This window comes from Schistocerca americana, chromosome 3, assembly GCF_021461395.2.
Source record: "Schistocerca americana isolate TAMUIC-IGC-003095 chromosome 3, iqSchAmer2.1, whole genome shotgun sequence".
NCBI lineage: Eukaryota > Metazoa > Arthropoda > Insecta > Orthoptera > Acrididae > Schistocerca > Schistocerca americana.
The window spans coordinates 618583790-618601301 of NC_060121.1; the positions used below are offsets into that span (position 1 = coordinate 618583790).

Sequence of the window (17512 nt, forward strand, 5' to 3'; positions counted from 1 at the left end):
CACTGTTGCAACTATATCCTTCTGAATCTGCTTACTGTATTCATCTCTTGGTCTCTCTCTACAATTTTTATCCCCCACACTTTCCTCCAGTACTTAATCCGCGATCCTTTGATGTCTCAGAATATGTCTTATCAAGCGACCCCTTCTTAGTCAAGTTGTGCCACTAATTTCCAAATGGCTCTGAGCACTATGGGCTGAGGTCATCAGTCCCCTAGAACTTAAACCGCTCAGCCACTCTGCCTGGCTCCACTAATTTCCTTTCTCCCACATTCCATTCAATATCTCCTCATTAGGTACGTGATCTATCTATCTAATCTTCATCATTTTTATGTAACATCACATGTCAAAAACTTTTATTATTATTGTCTAAACGGTTTAGCGTCTATGTTTCACTTCCATACATGGCTACAGTCCAGACAGATACCTTCAGAAAGGGCTTCCTAACAAGTCTATATTCGATGTTAACAAAGTTCTGTTCATCACAAACGCTTTTCTTGCGATTGCCAATCCACATTTTATATCCTCTCCATTTCGGCCATCAGTAATTATTTTGCTATCCAAATATCAAAACCCGTCTACTACTTTAATCCTTTCGGACTTGAAATATTTCTGGAGGAAGGCAAATTTTAATTTATGTGCCAATGCTCTTAGGTGATTTTTTAATGACTTTAGGTGCAAGGTTTATAAAAAAATGTGTACCATATTTCGCAACATGCTTTACACACTTGGATTCATTTCATGCAATATAATAATTAATTACGATCTATTCTCTATTGTGATAAATAGTAATAAATAATTATCTTGCAAAATAACAATAACAATATTCACTTATACAGTGGAACGAAGCGAACCATCTACATCCGTGTATTCTGGCGGTCACGAGCTGCTGCGTTCTGCTGCAGTGACTTGCTGATATTTTCATAGTCATGCCCAACAGATGGTGGCCCTTGCGCAGGAAGAAAAGGTTGAACATTCAGAAATGTGTAAATCAGGTTTCCATTGGCAAAAAATACATCTATTGCAGCTAAGACAAGGTAAACGTTAATATATACAATGCTAGCTAGAGGATGTGGAAGGGTTAAGCGTCTCGTTTTCTAATCTAATTCCCTCAGCATGACCTGATTTAATTCGAGTACATTGCATTGTCTCTGTTTTGCTTTTGTTGTTGTGGCTCTGAGCACTATGGGACTTAACATCTGAGGTCATCAGTCCCCAAGAACTTAGAACTACTTAAACCTAACTAACCTAAGGACATCACACACATCTATGCCCGAAACAGGATTCGAACCTGTGACCGTAGCAGTCGCGCGGTTCCAGACTGAAGCGCCTAGAACCGCTCGGCCACTCCGGCCGGCTTGCTTTTATTGATGTTCCTCTTATATTCATCTTTCAAGATACTTTCCATTCCGTTCAACTACTCTTCCAAGTCCTTTGCTGTCTCTGACAGGATTACAATGTCGTCGGTAAATCTCAAAGTTTTTTATTTCTTCTCTCAGAACTTTAATTTCTCAAAATTTTTCTTTGCTTTCCTTCACCGCTTGCTCAATGTACAAACTAAATAACAGCGTAAGCTTCAATCGTGTCTCACTCCTTTTTCAACAACTTCTTCCCTTTCATGACCCTCGACTCTTATAACTGTCGTCAGCTTTCTGTACAAGTTGTAAATAGCCTTTCTCTCCCTGTATTTTACGCCTGCTAAATTCAGAATTTCAAAGAGAAAATTCTGGTCAACATTGTCAAAAGCTTCCTCTAAGGCTACAAATACTACAAAAGCACGGTTTACCTTTCCTTAATCTACCCTCTAAAATAAGTCGTAGGGTCAATATCGCTTCCCGTGTTCCTACGTTTCTCCGTAATGCAAACTGATCTTTCCCGAGGTCGTCTTTTACCAGTTTTTCAACTCTTCTGCGACGAGCTCGTGTTAATATTTGGCGGCCATGACTTATTAAACAGATAATTTGGTAATTTTCAGACCTTTATACAACTCTTTCTTCGGAATTGGAATTTTTACATTCTGCTTGAAGTATGAGGGCATTACGCCTGTCTCACGCACCTTGCACATCAGATGGAAGAGTTCTGTCATGGCTAGCTCTCCCAGGGCTATTAGTAATTCTGACGGGGTGTCGTCTACTTCCACGGTCTTCATCTGTCTTCCAGCCGTTCCTGCTCAGCCATTTTGTGCTTCCTGTCATTCTGATTTTCTTAGACGTTTGCATTTCCTCTCGCCGGCGTCATTTGAAGCATTTGTACATTTTCTCCTCTCATCACTTAAATTTAATATATCCTGTGATATCCAAGGATTTCTATTAGACCTTGCATTTTTTTATCTATTTGCTTCTTTCACTATTTCATTTCTTAAAGTTACTTTCTTTCATCTCTTTATTTTCCCACATTTTTACAATTTCTTATATTTTAATCTACAGTTCATAACCAATTGTGGTAAGTCCACACCTGTCCCTGGAAATGTCTTATAATTTAAAATCTGGTTTCGAAATCTTTGTCTTACCATTATACAATAAATCTGAAACCCTCCACTGTTTCTACGTCTCTTCCACGTATACAACATTTCTTGATGACTCTTAAACCAAGTGTTAGCGACGATTAAATTGAGCTCTGTGCAGAGTTCTACTAGGCTGCTTCCTCTTTCATTCCCTTCTCTCAGTCCACATTCACATACTATTTTTCCTTTTCTCCTCTCCTTCACACCCCCATATAATGCGATACTGACCTTTATATGCAACTAGAGGCGGCGAGAATTGTGTTGCCAGCAGACAAGCAGTAATAGCAGAATATGTCAGTCAGGAGAGCTGAGTGAATTCGAACGTGGCCTAGTCGTTGGATACAACCTGAGTAACAAATCCATCTGCCCTTCTAAGTCTGGTCAGGTCGACTGTTGGAGACGTGATCGTGAAGAGGGACGCGAAGGTTTACGACGGACAAGGTCATCGAGAATTCTGGAGGGTGGTAGTAAGAATTGCATGAAATCAACGGAGGGAATCGCTCGTGCTACTAGCAGTCCAGGTAGCACAATGATAGTGTCCAGGGAGTTAAAAATAATGGGGAACTATGGTCGAGCGGCTTCTCATAAACCACAATTTTCTGTAGTCGACGCTAAGCGACGCTTCAAGTGGTGTAAACAGCGATGTCACTGGACAGTGGGTGATTGGAGGCAACTTATTTGAAGTCAATCCGACGGAAGAGACTGGGCTTGGCGAATATTTGGAAAACGTTATATGCCACCAGTTTGTAGTGCCAACGGTGAAGTTCAGAGGACGATGGATATTGTCAGCTCAAGAATGCACCCTGTCATAAAGCGGTATCTGTGAGGCAATGGTTTGTGGACATTAACACTCCTGGAATCCAGTGGCCCGCCCAGACTTTCGATCTAAAATCTGTGCAACAATTTTGATATGAGCTAAAACATGGACTTCGCTCCACACCCTAGCTTCCATCATCACTACCTTCACTGGCTCCGGCTCTTAAGGAAGAATGGGTCGCCATTGCCGCACAGACATTCAGACACTTAAATGAAAGTGTCTCCAACAGACAGAGCTCAAGCTTGATAAATGCGAAGGGTCGACACACCCCTTGTTCAAATGGTTTAAATGGCTCTGAGCACTATGGGACTTAACTTCTGAGGTCATCAGTCCCCTAGAACTTAGAACTACTTAAACCTAACTAACCTAAGGGCATCACACACATCCATGCCCGAGGCAGGATTCGAACCTGCGACCGTAGCGGTCGCGCGGTTCCAGACTGTAGCGCCTAGAACCGCTCGGCTACTCGGGCCGGCACACCCCTTGTCAATGTCCAGTAATAGGAGCGCGAATACTCTCGATCAGATAGCACGTATATGTCTATTTACTGCAATGACGCCTGTAGTGTAGAGAATTATGTGCTGTTGTTTAGGGAAGAAAGCGGCATACAATCGCAGGGACGACAAGCATAATGTCTCCTTGCAGGAGCTAGATTATGTTATCGCCGGTACTGGTCTGTTCGGTATATGATTTCGCGAAGTCGGAAGTTTGCCTTGGACACCAGTTGCCCTAGTTACACCGCTGCATCTGATAAGAAGAGCCTGGATTTTTTGTAATTACGTATCCTTGTCCTCTCCTATGCACATGGAAAATATAAGTGTGCACCGATTATGATGTTCTCATATTATCATGTTACAGCTGTGCATCTGCCAGCATCTACTGGGAGGGGGAAGCCTGGGGGGGGGGGGGGGGGGGGAGGAGGGGAGGATAATTAATATGAAAAGGAGTAAAATTAAAAAGTAAAAACATAATATTATAGTGAGATTTGTAACAATAAGATGCAATATATCAAAATGGTAGGCTCGGTCCCAGACCTAAACCTGAGTGGATGACACCGTGCTCTCTAGGACAAAGGACTACCGTATTAACAAGTGCTCTAGAGGTCACTATCAATCTCCGGAGGGACGGTGGCGACAGGAGACAGAGGGGGATCTAAATTGGTTCAAATGGCTCAGAGCACTATGGGACTTAACATCTGAGGTCATCATTCCCCTTGAACTTAGAACTACTTAAACCTAACTAACCTAAGGACATCACACACATCCATGCCCGAGGCAGGACTCGAACCTGCGACCGTAGCAGTCTCGCGGTTCTGCACTGAAGCGCCTAGAACCGCTCAGCCACCATGGCCGACAGAGGGGGATCTCCTCGACAAGCTTAACAATAGTACTGTTATTAGTTCGATTGCCACTGTCAGTTTCAGTAAATTCCTTTTTTGTGTTGGGATGCATCATTATGAACCACTAAACAACTATACAGCCGACGTTTCGACCGCATTTGCAGTGATCCTGGTCCGCACGACCGAAGAGCACAGTTGTACAGATGGTCGAAACGTCGGTTACATAACATTAGTACTTTCTGAAGACGCGGCCTAACACACACAATGATTTTATTCAAATATTTGTATTATTCTGGCTCTTCCATAATGAATTTTCACTCTGTGGCGAGAGAAAAACTTGCTGACAGAGTAAAACTATGGGCAGGACCGGTACTCGAACCGGGGTCCTTTGTGGCTTTAGTGGTCAAGTTCTCTACTCACTGGAAACAATGTCCTAGGCTATGGCATCCTCTCTTCCAGGAGTGACTGATCCTCAAGGTACGCAAGAGAACTTCTGGAGAATAGAAGAAGGGGTACTGGTGGAAATAAAGCTGTGAGGGCGGAGCCTGATTCGTGCTTCGGTAGCTCCACCGGTAGGCAATCGCCCACGGAAAGCGAAAGCCCCAGGTTCGAGTCCCGGTCCGGTACGCAGTTTTAAATTGCAACAAAGTTTCACTCTGGATCTTGATTCAAACTGAATGGTGAGCACCTCTGTGAAACTCCTTAGGTTGACGAATTACTATGTACTTATTCAGGTCATCTAATGATGACTTAGTAACATGTGAAAAAGTTAATGTTGCCACTTTTGTGGGCAAGAGGCTAATATATACAGTAAAGAATTTGCAATACGGCCACTGAATTTCCGTAAGACAGTATGCATGGTCTGTGTAAATCGTGGCACTTACGAATGGGGAGGTAACAGCAGAGGATTGATGAACGAACCTTGGCTTACGTAATTTCTTCTCAGGTAATAGGACGTCCATCTGAGAACTGAGTGAACTTGGTAGAAAATTTGTCCAGTCCTAAAAAAGTGATAACACTGTTTATCTTTCATAGCGTCATCACCATCGTCTTGAAGGATTAGGTCTTTTGGTCGGTTCACGTCAACTGCTTAAGGGGCGTCCAACGTTTCTGATTCCCGTTAGATTATACAGTATTGCAGCTTTAGTTATCCTATTATTAGAAAATGTTGGCTATGACATGCCCACTAACGACTGTATTTTTCAAGCATAGTTGTAATGGGATCTACATTTAGTTCTTGTCTTACATCGGTTTTCGTTTACGATCCAGTAATTAATATCTCACTACAAAGAAGAAGATCTTCAGCTCTGGTGATTCGATTTGTAGTGCCTGATCTTCACAATTACACATCAAAAAAGGAAGGCTATAACACTGAGGTGACAAAAATAATGGGTTATCGATACGCACATAAACAGATGACGTTGGTATCGCGTACACAAGGTATGAAAGGGCAGTGCATTGGCGGAGGTGTCACTTGTACTCGGGTGATTAATGCGAAAAGCATTCCGACGCGATTATGGTCGCAAACGAAAATTTTTACACGGAATGATAGTTGGGGCTAGACGAATTGAACATTCTGTTTCTAAAATCGTTAGAAATTTCAATATTCCGAGATCCGCAGTGTCCAGAGTGTGCCGAGATTACCAGATTTCAGGCCAAGGACAAAGTAGTGGCTGACGACCTTCACTTAACAAACGAGGGCAGCGGGGTTTGCGTAGAGTTGTCAGTGCTAACAGACAGGCTACACTGAGTGAAATACCAACAGAAATTAATGTTGGACGTACGATGAACGTATCCGTTTGTACAGCGTGTTGAAATTCGGCATTAGTGGATTATGGCAGTAGACGGCCGACGCGAGTGCCATTGGTAATAGCACGGCATCGCCTGCAGTCCCTCTCGTGACGATATCGGTTGGGCCCTAGACTACTGGGAAACCGCGGCGTGGGTAGATGAGTCCCGACTTCAGTTGGAAATAACTGATGGCAAGGTTCGAGTGTGGTGCAGACCCACGAAGCCATTGACCCACGTTATCAAAAATGGCTCTGAGCGCTATGGGACTTAACATCTGTGGTTCATCAGTCCCCTAGAACTTAGAACTACTTAAGCCTAACTAACCTAAGGACATCACACACGTCCATGCCCGAGGCAGGATTCGAACCTGCGACCGTAGCGGTCGCGCGGTTCCAGACTGTAGCGCCTAGAACCGCTCGGTCACACCGGCCGGCCCAACGTTATCAACAAGGCAATGTGGAAGCTGGTGGTGGCTCCGTAATGGTGCGGGCTGTGTTTATATGAAATAGACTGGGTCCCCTGGTCCAACCAAAACTATCATTTACTTGAAATGGCTATGTTCGCCTACTTGGAGACCATTTGCAACCATTCATGTTCCCAAGCAATAATGGAATTTTTACGGGCGATAATGCATCATGTCACCGGGCCAGAGTTGTTAGTGATTGGTTAGAAGAGCATTCTGGACCATTCGAGCAAATCATCTGGCCACCCAGATTGCCCAACACGAACCCTATAGAACATTTATGGGGCATAATCGAGAAATCAGTTCGTGCACAAAAGCTTGCATAGGCATCACTTTCCCAGTTATTGGTAGCTGTAGAGGCAACATGGCTCAGTATTTCTGCAGGAGACTTACAGTGCTTGTTGGGTCCATTCCACGTCCAGTTGTTGCACTACACTGGGCAAAAGGGAGTCCGACACGATATTAGGAGGCATCCCATGACTTCAGTCGCCTCAGCTTACTTTGATAAGTGAAAGAAATGTTTCTTTTCGTACGTTAAGTCTTAATGTACTTTGTATAGGTCCACAGAAAAATCTGATTCTGGTCTATTTTAGCTCTGCAGCAGGGGAAGGAAGAAAGATTTATACAGTACTGGCAATTAAAATTGCTACACCACGAAGATGACGTGTTACAGACGCGACATTTAACCGACAGGAAGAAGATGCTGTGATATGCAAATGATTGGCTTCTCAGAGCATTCAGACAAGGTTGGCACCGGTGGCGTCACCTACAACGTGCTGACATGAGGAAAATTTCCAACCGATTTCTCGTACACAAACAGCAGATGACTGGCGTTGCCTGGTGAAACGTTGTTGTGATGCCTCGTGTAAGGAGGAGAAATGAGTACTATCACGTTTCCGACTTTGATAAAGGTCGGATTGTAGCCTATCGCGATTGCGGTTTATAGTATCGCGACATTGCTGCTCACGTTGGTCGAGATCCAATGACTGTTAGCAGAAAATGGAATTGGTGGGTTCAGGAGGGTAATACGGAAAGCCGTGCTGGATCCCAACGGCCTCGAATCACTAGCAGTCGAGATGACGGGCATCTCATCCGCATGACTGTAACGGATCGTGCAGCTACGTCTCGATTCCTAAGTCAAGAGATGGGGACGTTTGCAAGACAACAACCATCTGCACGAACAGTTCGACGACGTTTTCAGCAGCATGGACTGTCAGCTCGGAGACGTGGCTGCGGTTACCCTTCACGCTGCATCGCAGACAGGAGTGCCTGCGATGGTGTACTCAACGACGAACCAGGCAAAACGTCATTTTTTCGGATGAATCCAGGTTCTGTTTACAGGATCATGATAGTCGCATCCGTGTTTGGGGACATCGCGGTGAACGCACATTGGAAGCGTGTATTCGTCATCGCCATACTGGCGTATCACCCGGCGTGATGGTATAGGGTGCCATTGGTTACACGTCACGGTCACCACTTGTTCGCATTGACGGCACTTTGAACAGTGGACGTTACATTTCAGATGTGTTACGACCCGTGGCTCTACCATTCATTCGATTCCTGCGAATCCCTAGATGATAATGCACGACGGCATGTTGCAAGTCCTGTACGGGCCGTTCTGGATACAGAAAATGTTCGACTGCTGCCGTGGCCAGCACATTCTCCAGATCTTTCACCAATTGAAAACGTCTGGTCGATGCTGGCCGAGCAACTAGCTCGTCACAATACGGCAGTCACTACTGTTGATAAAGTGTGGTATCGTGTTCAGGCTGCATGGGCAGCTGCACGTCTACACGCAATCCAAGCTCTGTTTGACTGAATGCCCAGGCGTATCAAGGTGGTTGTTCTGGGTACTGATTTCTTAGGATCTATGCACCCAAATTGCGTGAAAATGTAATCACATGTCAGTTCTAGTATAATATATTTGTCCAATGAATACTCGTTCATCATCTGCATTTCTTCTTGGTGTAGCAATTTTAATGGCCAGTAGTGTAATTCAACGTTCCATCGATAACGAGAACTTTTAGAGATGGAGCACGACGCTGGGGTAGGGAAGAATGGGAAACCATTCCGACATTTTCCTGAAGCGATGTATAGAAATCACGCGAAACATAAATCTTGATGGCCGAGAGGGATGGCCAACCATCGTCCTCCCAAATGCGAGACCAGTGTGCTAACCGCATCTCGTACTTAAGTTTCAGCTCCTGTTCCTTACCTTGGTGGCCTTCTCCAGAGAGCTGGACGTGCTCAGGATCTCGCCGCGCACCAGCAGGCCCTGCACGTAGAACGCGGCGAACAGCGGCGGCACGAAGGCCAGCACGAGCAGGCCGACGCGCCACTCGTAGTACATGGCGAACACCAGCGCCAGCACCAGCGTGCCCAGCGACTGCGTCACCGTGCCGATGCGCTGGCCCGTCGCCTGCGGATCAACGCATTCCGGCTCTAGTGTCGGCCTCCACGTATCGCACACATAACTGGTAATAATGAAATGCATCCCTCCATCGCCATCCGTAGCTGTGGAATCCTAAACGTATCCATAATTGCAGTACCTAACATCCCCTGAACTTCTGTAACATCAAAATTCTACAAATTCCTCCTGCAAGTAATGAGCTCCACCTTCCATTCAATATCTGCTAACCTGTGAAGCACGAGTCGTTTACCACCTCACCAAAGTATCCTCGCTACTCACCCTGTAACACCATAGCTCTAATGCTCTACTGATTTACCGGGTGATCAAAAAGTCAGTATAATTTTGAAAACTTAATAAACCACGGAATAATGTAGATAGAGAGGTAAAATTTGACACAGATGCTTGGAACGACATGGGGTTTTATTAGAACAAAAAAAAAAAAAAAGTATTGCTAGACGCGTGAAAGATCTCTTGCGCGCGTCGTTTGGTGATGATCGTGTGCTCAGCCGCCACTCTCCTCATGCTTGGCCTCCCAGGTCCACAGACCTCAGTACGTGCGATTATAGGCTTTGGGGTTACCTAAAGTCGCAAGTGTATCGTGATCGACCGACATCTCTAGGGATGCTGAAAGACAACATCCGACGCCATTGTCTCACCATAACCCCGGACATGCATTACAGTGCTTTTCACAACATTATTCCTCGACTACAGCTATTGTTGAGGAATGATGGTGGACATATTGAGCATTTCCTGTAAAGAACATCATCTTTGCTTTGTCTTACTTTGTTATGCTAGTTATTGCTATTCTCATCAGATGAAGCGCCATATGTCGGACATTTTTTGAACTTTTGTATTTTTTTGGTTCTAATAAAACCCCATGTCATTTCAAGCATGTGTGTCAATTTGTACCTCTCTATCTACGTTATTCGGTGATTTATTCAGTTTTCAAATTTTTACGAATTTTTGATCACCCGCTATTTTGCCTTTTGTTTTATTTAATGTTACATCGTTGAGCCTCTGTAAATATGTTTGACTGAATCGATAACACAAAATTGTATACTCCTTTCTTTGTAAAATCTTTGATGTCTTTTAGAGTATAGGAAGTGTAATCTCTGTACTATGTACAATATGAGCAATTTATATATTTTGTCTTTGTCATATAATCTCTTTGGTTATCTTTAAAATTAAATAATTTTATTTAAATAATTTTGTGTAGAACTACCAATATGTGCAACTGTTCTGTTTTATTTAATATGTTTGGTTGCTTTTATGTAAACTGCTGACCTTCACTTAGGGTTCTTAGTTATTTTGTATGTAAAAGGTGTTGTGGTTCCCCCCAGGAACGGAACTGTGTAGCGCTCGCAAATTGTGGTTTGCCTAGGTAGAGAAGGTGGAACAAAGAGTCAGTCGGGCACGAGCTACCAATCTATCAGCTGTGGCCGAGCGGTTAAAGGCGCTACAGTCTGGAACCGCACGACCGCTACGGTCGCAGGTTCGAGTCCTGCCTCGGGCATGGGTGTGTGTGATGTCCTTACGTTGGTTAGGTTTAAGTAGTTCTAAGTTCTAGGGGACTTATGACCACAGCAGTTGAGTCCCATAGTGCTCAGAGCCATTTGAATCTATCAGCTGCTCATGTAAATTGTATTGTGTTGGTTCCGGGAGAGGCTATTCCTGACGCTTTCCAATGCCTCGGATGGATGGATAAAGAGCTGGAACGATTCTGGAATTGGTATCTATCATCGCCACCAAGAAATGACGCAGTCCAGCAACTCTACCTGCAAAACCACCAACCAACATGCAATCGCCACCACATTGCGCAATCACTGTAATCGAACACCATAGTAATGTACAGTGAAGGGTCAGCTCATAGAATGTTATAGTGTACCCAAATATATGGTAAAATTTGACTGAATTTTTGTACCTACCGTGATTTATCCTCAATCAGATATCCACTTAGGGTCCCTCCCACGCTAAAGTGTTTACCGAGTGTCCTTCACTGAAAGCATATTAAAATTAATATGGTATTAGAGTGTGCTAAAATTAATATTGTTTGTTGAAAGGATCTTACAAATATCTCAAATTTGTGTTTCACTGCAGTAAAAGTTCAGAACTGCAACTGTTGAGAGTTATATGTTCATGCTTGATAAGCACTTGTTTCTCTAGTGTACTCGAAGTGTGTTTAGTTTGCTCTGCTACAGTGGTCAATATTAAGGGTCCCCCCCCCCCCCCATTGAAAGTGGTTCAAATGCACAAAGTTACTTAATTATATAAAGTTTTAATTGCTCTTGCTATTGAAGCCAAATTCTGTACAATATTGGTTTCCTCTTGTGTATTGAAAATGCATATTAACAGTGTAATAGGATCCACAGTTTATCCTTTATGCTCATGATAAATAACAATTAATAGAAAAACTACTATCTATGAAAACAGTAACTTTTTTTATTCAAAATTCAGTGAGAAATTGTTTGTTAGTGAAATACATGTAACTTTCGTTCTATATAGAAAAGTATTTAGCTGAGAGAGACCTAACCTATGACCAGTTCATAATTTTGCGGTGAACTACATTTACAATTTTTTGTCGGATAGGAAAATGTTTGAAAAGTAATACTGAACCTATGTCCAATTTATGATTCTACAGTGAATATTAATAGTAATGTTATAAAGACCATTCAGTTTGAATAAGCCCTGAAAGTAATAGTGTGCATGGTTATCTGATATATTTATGCAAATAGTTTGTTCTGCTCTGTCAGATCTAACCTTACCGTGAACATACGCAGGTGTCAGAGTTCATTGCACTCTCGAGTGACAAAAGTATAGGCTGTGTTTGCCCATTGAAGTTACTTATTTTCATTTTCAGGAACAAGAATGTTACTCATTCTCTTGCCTAATTAGGCTGGCGACCGTTTTCTTTATTCTTTGAACAGTGTAGATAGGTAAAACGTTGTTTCTTACTGTTTAAATATTTACGTAATTTTGACTTTCACTTCCGATAAGCCACCTCCGGTAGGTACAACACGGTCAACATAACAAAATTCCTCTCAGAGGGTAACACTGCTCTGCTTCTTTATACTATAACTGCTTGAATAAAAATAATGTCATTATACAAACTGCCTCCAGCTTTGAGGTTATAGTATAGCAGTAGCGGACAGTAGTGTTATAACCCACTGTCCTGCATGCCCCATAAGCTCTTTGTGGGTGATTCCATCGTTTCTCTCCACCTTCCATAATCCTTCACTCATATACCAGCAATGCCTCCAAATTACAGGTACACATTCCTCGGATACTCTCACGACGACTCTCGCAGTGACGTCTTGTCTGCGTGTTCTAGCAGATAGAAATGGAGTGGCCATAAGCCATGGGGAGGCGCCGGATGTGATGTCGATCATCGGCTGCTGGGGCCTATGCGGTGCTTTTGGCACCATACAGTCTTGGTTCCAGACGCCCCAAATTGAACACTGCGACCATCTGCATCACAGCAGACCCTCATTCGCCACATACCGCACTACAGGGACCACGTCACGTCCGTTCGTGTAACAACAGCGGCCAGCCTGGGCAGCGGTATACGCGTGTGGCTGGCTCTGAGCACTATGGGACTTAACATCTATGGTCATCAGTCCCCTAGAACTTAGAACTACTTAAACCTAACTAACCTAAGGACATCACACAACACCCAGCCATCACGAGGCAGAGAAAATCCCTGACCCCGCCGGGAATCGAACCCGGGAACCCGGGCGTGGGAAGCGAGAACGCTACCGCACGACCACGAGATGCGGGCTATACGCGTGTGGAAACAGGGCATCCGTGATACTGAAAATCCACCATAGACACAGTGTACCTCGGAAATCTTAACTCTTATGTAATCTACTATATGCCATGACCTATAGGTCCTGCTCCGATTGTCACCACGGGTTCAAAGTCGTTTAACTCGTGTGTGTGTGTGTGTTGGGGCTTATGGGCGCTCAACGTCGAGGTCATCAGCGCCGTCGTTTAACTCGCGACGTGCTGCTGTGATCACGACAAACATCTCTGTAGCAGGCTACTCAGATACCATGTCTACCGCACGCCGCCTCTACAGTAACTGCAACATTCAGACGTGATACACGACACGTTTTCAAATGCGACAACCATACATTGCCATGCAGTGTAACAGTTCCCTGCATTCCCTTTTGAACACTGGGCCAGCTCACTTCACATTCGATAGTAAACCTGCGCTCGGCATCTGTACCTCAGATATCGAATACTGTTTCGCCAAATCATTAATTTTTTAATTTCGCTACGAATTGCCAAAACCATTTTATAAGGGGTAAAGTTTTAGTTATTACGTGGAAAAAATAAAGTTACATATTCGCTATTAGTTTGTTTGCAGTTACAGTCCTGGTTCACAGTCATATCACCGCACCACAGTACCGTAGCACGCCACTAGGGGAGACAAAAAAATGGCGCAGCCTATTCATAGAGTGGAATATGGCACGGTAATTCGTTTTCTGATTTTAAACGGGAACAACGCTCCAACAACCTACGCCAAGTTGATGGAAATATACAATAACAATGCTCCGTTGTATGACAGTTTCTAGGTGCGGCAGGCACTTCCATTGTGTTCCAACAAGCCCGAATGACGAAGAATGAAGTGAAGAATAGGGAATAGCAAGGGAAGCGGAGGTCCTGGCGCCCGAAGAACCTCTTGTCTCAATCGAGGCGATAGCGGAAAAGGTGAAAATCGGTCTTGGATCAGTTTTCAACATCTTGCACGACATTTTGAAGTTAACAAAAGTCACAGCTGCTCACACTGACTAAAATCGTCCGCTGAATCGAGGCAGCGGCGGATATGATGCAACTACCGCAGGTTACTGCAGGTGACTTCCTTAGGCGCCTATTCCCCATGGACGAGTGCCGGATGTGACACTATGATGTCGAAACAAAGGAACAAAATAAGCAGTCGAAACACGTGACTCCACCACCACCGAAAAGGGCCAAGACCCAACCATCACCATGCAAAAGGTGGATTGCCAAGGTGTAGTGCTGGTAGATTGTGCTCGTAAGGAACCAACCGTCAGAGGAGCATGCTACCAGAATCTCCGGAAAAAGATTACTGAAGCCTATAAAGCACGCTTTCGAAGGGACCCTTATGCGCCAAGACAACGCATCACCCCTGCTACACCCGACAGCAACACGTGCTCCTTCTCCGTGCTACAAAATTTTGTCTCGCTCCCACGTATTCTCCTGGCATGGCAGTCACAGACGTCTTGTTTCCACAGATGAAGAAATCGTTACGTGACAGGCCTCTCCATAATGACGACAAATTGATTTTGGAGGTTGTGCTTTCTTGAAGAGCCAAAATGCGGGTTTCGACACCCGGAGTCTCAGTCATCCACTGCTGGAGAAAAATTTGTCGCATTGAAGAGGCAGTTTGTAGAGAAAATGAACACCATCACGTTTCATAACAGTACCCTGATGATTTCGAGGTGATGATTAAAACTTTATGACTGGCGCTTATATACGAATTTACCCATTGTTGTAAGAACTTATTAATTTTGTAACGGTGTATACGAGGCTTGAGCAACCTTTGTTGACCCGCGGGCCTGATTCACATACCTAATTAAGATCGTGGACTGCGTCGTCACGTGACGCGACAACAGTGGTCTTGGCGCATAAAGTGAAAACTAAAGCGTTCGTGACGATATTTATGGGGTAACGCACAGATATCAATGGCACCTGTTTCTCGACACGCCACGTAAACAAATTAAGCCTCAAGACACGCGTTTTTGAGATACCATTCACTTTACGTTCAACCCACCTACATATGTTTACATTTATTTACGCATAGTGAACGTTGTTTTCTTACTCACGGCGTTTCACAATGGCTGTCTTAAAAAAATTCCGTTGTAAAATTCTGCAACACTGTCAGGAAAGAAAAACAATATTCACGACTGATTCATAAATGTAAACAATGAAGATGTGGTGACAGGCATCCTGAAATGTGAGCATGGAAAATTAAACGCCTATAAAAGTAACTGGTAGCAGCTAACTCATTATAAATTACCTCCAGTTTCAACAGTAGCAGTGTTCTGCATTCGTCCTGGAGTTGGCGACATTCAGCATCTGCATTTCTCTTCTTAATGCCAGATATTTTGGGAATAAACTGAGTAACGAGAATAGGAAACACTTGCACGAAATTAAGAAACAACTAGAATAAAACTTAACGCGTGAATCGACAATGGATAACTAGAATCGTTCACCAAGTAATAGCCCTTGTTGTCGTTGTTCAAATCGGCATATTTCGCTAATACTCGGTAATTTTCGTGCCATTCTCGCCTGCTACCAACTTTTGCGATCTATCATTGTGTAGCACAGAGACAGGCAGCATACAGTAATTGACGTGCGTGTGTTGTCAGCACTGATCCAGAAGTGAAAATACTTCTACCTGCACCCTTGTACAGAGCAAGCTGTTTCCTCCACGCTCCTCACGCAAACAAGTATGCGGGCCGTAACTTCCCATTCAGACTCGGTTGCGCATGCGTGGAGTACGCAAAACTGATGTGCGACATGAGCCGCAAACCCGAGATGAGTCAAGCGTCGGCGGAAATATCTGAAAATGCGTCCCGTGCGGAATATAATGTATGCGCCTTGCTCTCTCTCGCACGTATTTCTCCCGTGGGCCGGATGGAAACCAGTAGTGGGCCGAACTTTTGCCCACCCGGTACAGCGTAAAGAAAGAGTCAGCAGATTTCTTCCATTATGATGCAACAGATTAGCTTGTTGTCGAGCACTACTACGAAGGAAAATTATATTCAAGATTGATGATGGGACATTACGTCTCATCGTTAATTTATAATAATAGCACGTATTTCAGCAACACCTACGTACTTACCCCCTGTATCTTTGCTGCATCTCCGGACAGCCTGGCGCACAGCGCCCCAGTGCTGTTGTTCTTGTCGTCGAACCACGCCACCTCCTGGCGCAGCATCGCATCAAACATCAATTCTCGAAAGCGCAACGTCAGTTTCTCGCCAGCGATGCCGTACAGGTAGCTCTGAAGTTCGAAACATACAGTGTTTGCCTTATGGTGTACTACATAGTAGCCTACTTAACAGGGTATATCATTTACTTTCTATCTATTCCCACCACAGAAGTAAAAATGACTCGCTAAGAGTAATTTATACGGCAAGAAGTACTCTCCTACGTTATGTGCAGCCCATTTGCTATAAGTCTCATCTACTCATGAAAAGCTATCTCTAGTGGGCTAATACTAAGGCCTTCTGAGAACGAATGAGTTACATTTTTTGGCACATAGTGGAAAACGCGTGAGAAGATACACACTCCAATGTGATACTCTGGTTTTTGCTTCCCTGTAGTGACCTCCTTTGTAAAAGTGATGAAGGTGCTGTGTCAGCCTCAGTTGTAAAAATAAAATTCCTCTGTATAACGTTATCCCTACAAGAGTGACATCTCAGAATTTGAACAATATTAGCTTTAACGTGACCTAAAAACCAGGCACACACTTTAGCTGTTACTACCAGAACGTCGTTCTTCACCTTAACTGCTATTTGTTACATTGCACAGTACCAGCGCAGGTGTCATCAGCAACAATCTAATTATTCCAGAGGGTTACACAAAAGAATACAAATCTGAAGTATATTTCTGATTCGTAATTCCAGAACACTGAAAATTTGTATCTTCAGTTAACATTGTTACTTCACAGAAACTATCAATCCAAGCATTCGTTCGTTTTTAAAAGATACCAAATGGAAATTGTGCCCTAAGAACGGAATCTGATACAGTATAGAAACGCTTACAGCAGTTCTTAGTGTGTTCGTAAAATTCAGATTGTTTCCAAGGTGTAGTAGGATCTTCTACCGAGAGAAGCATCATAAACCTCCAGAATCTGTATAATTAGAGTTTTTATTTTACTATGATTACTTCTGTTAAAAGCATGAATACCAACCTGTATAAAAGAGGACAACCCAGTGACGACTCCGAGGATGACAAACATTAGACAGTATATGTTGGTGTTGTTACGGATTTCCACAGGATCGGTAGTCCCGAGGGCCTGGCAAACAAAAAGGTTATGACCTCACACTTTAGTGCAAACTGTAAAGTATTAATGAGTGTGATCGAAATAACTGATACAAAACTGCAGGAAATAAGTGCTATCGAAGTTGAAATACAGTAGAGACAGGTAAAGGGGAAAAATC

At 43.7% G+C, this 17512-nt stretch overlaps 1 protein-coding gene across 1 annotated transcript in view; it reads right to left on the reverse strand.

The window, feature by feature from the left end:
- The window catches only part of LOC124606258 (ATP-dependent translocase ABCB1-like), an 86290-nt gene that overhangs the window by 19415 nt on the left and 49363 nt on the right, over nucleotides 1-17512 (reverse strand). The window contains exons 11-13 of the mRNA XM_047138235.1: nucleotides 17263-17367; nucleotides 16189-16350; nucleotides 9126-9329 (exon numbers count right to left, since the gene is read on the reverse strand). Of these exons, the coding sequence (XP_046994191.1) occupies nucleotides 9126-9329; nucleotides 16189-16350; nucleotides 17263-17367 (471 nt within the window). The remainder of the gene's footprint in view (nucleotides 1-9125; nucleotides 9330-16188; nucleotides 16351-17262; nucleotides 17368-17512) is intronic.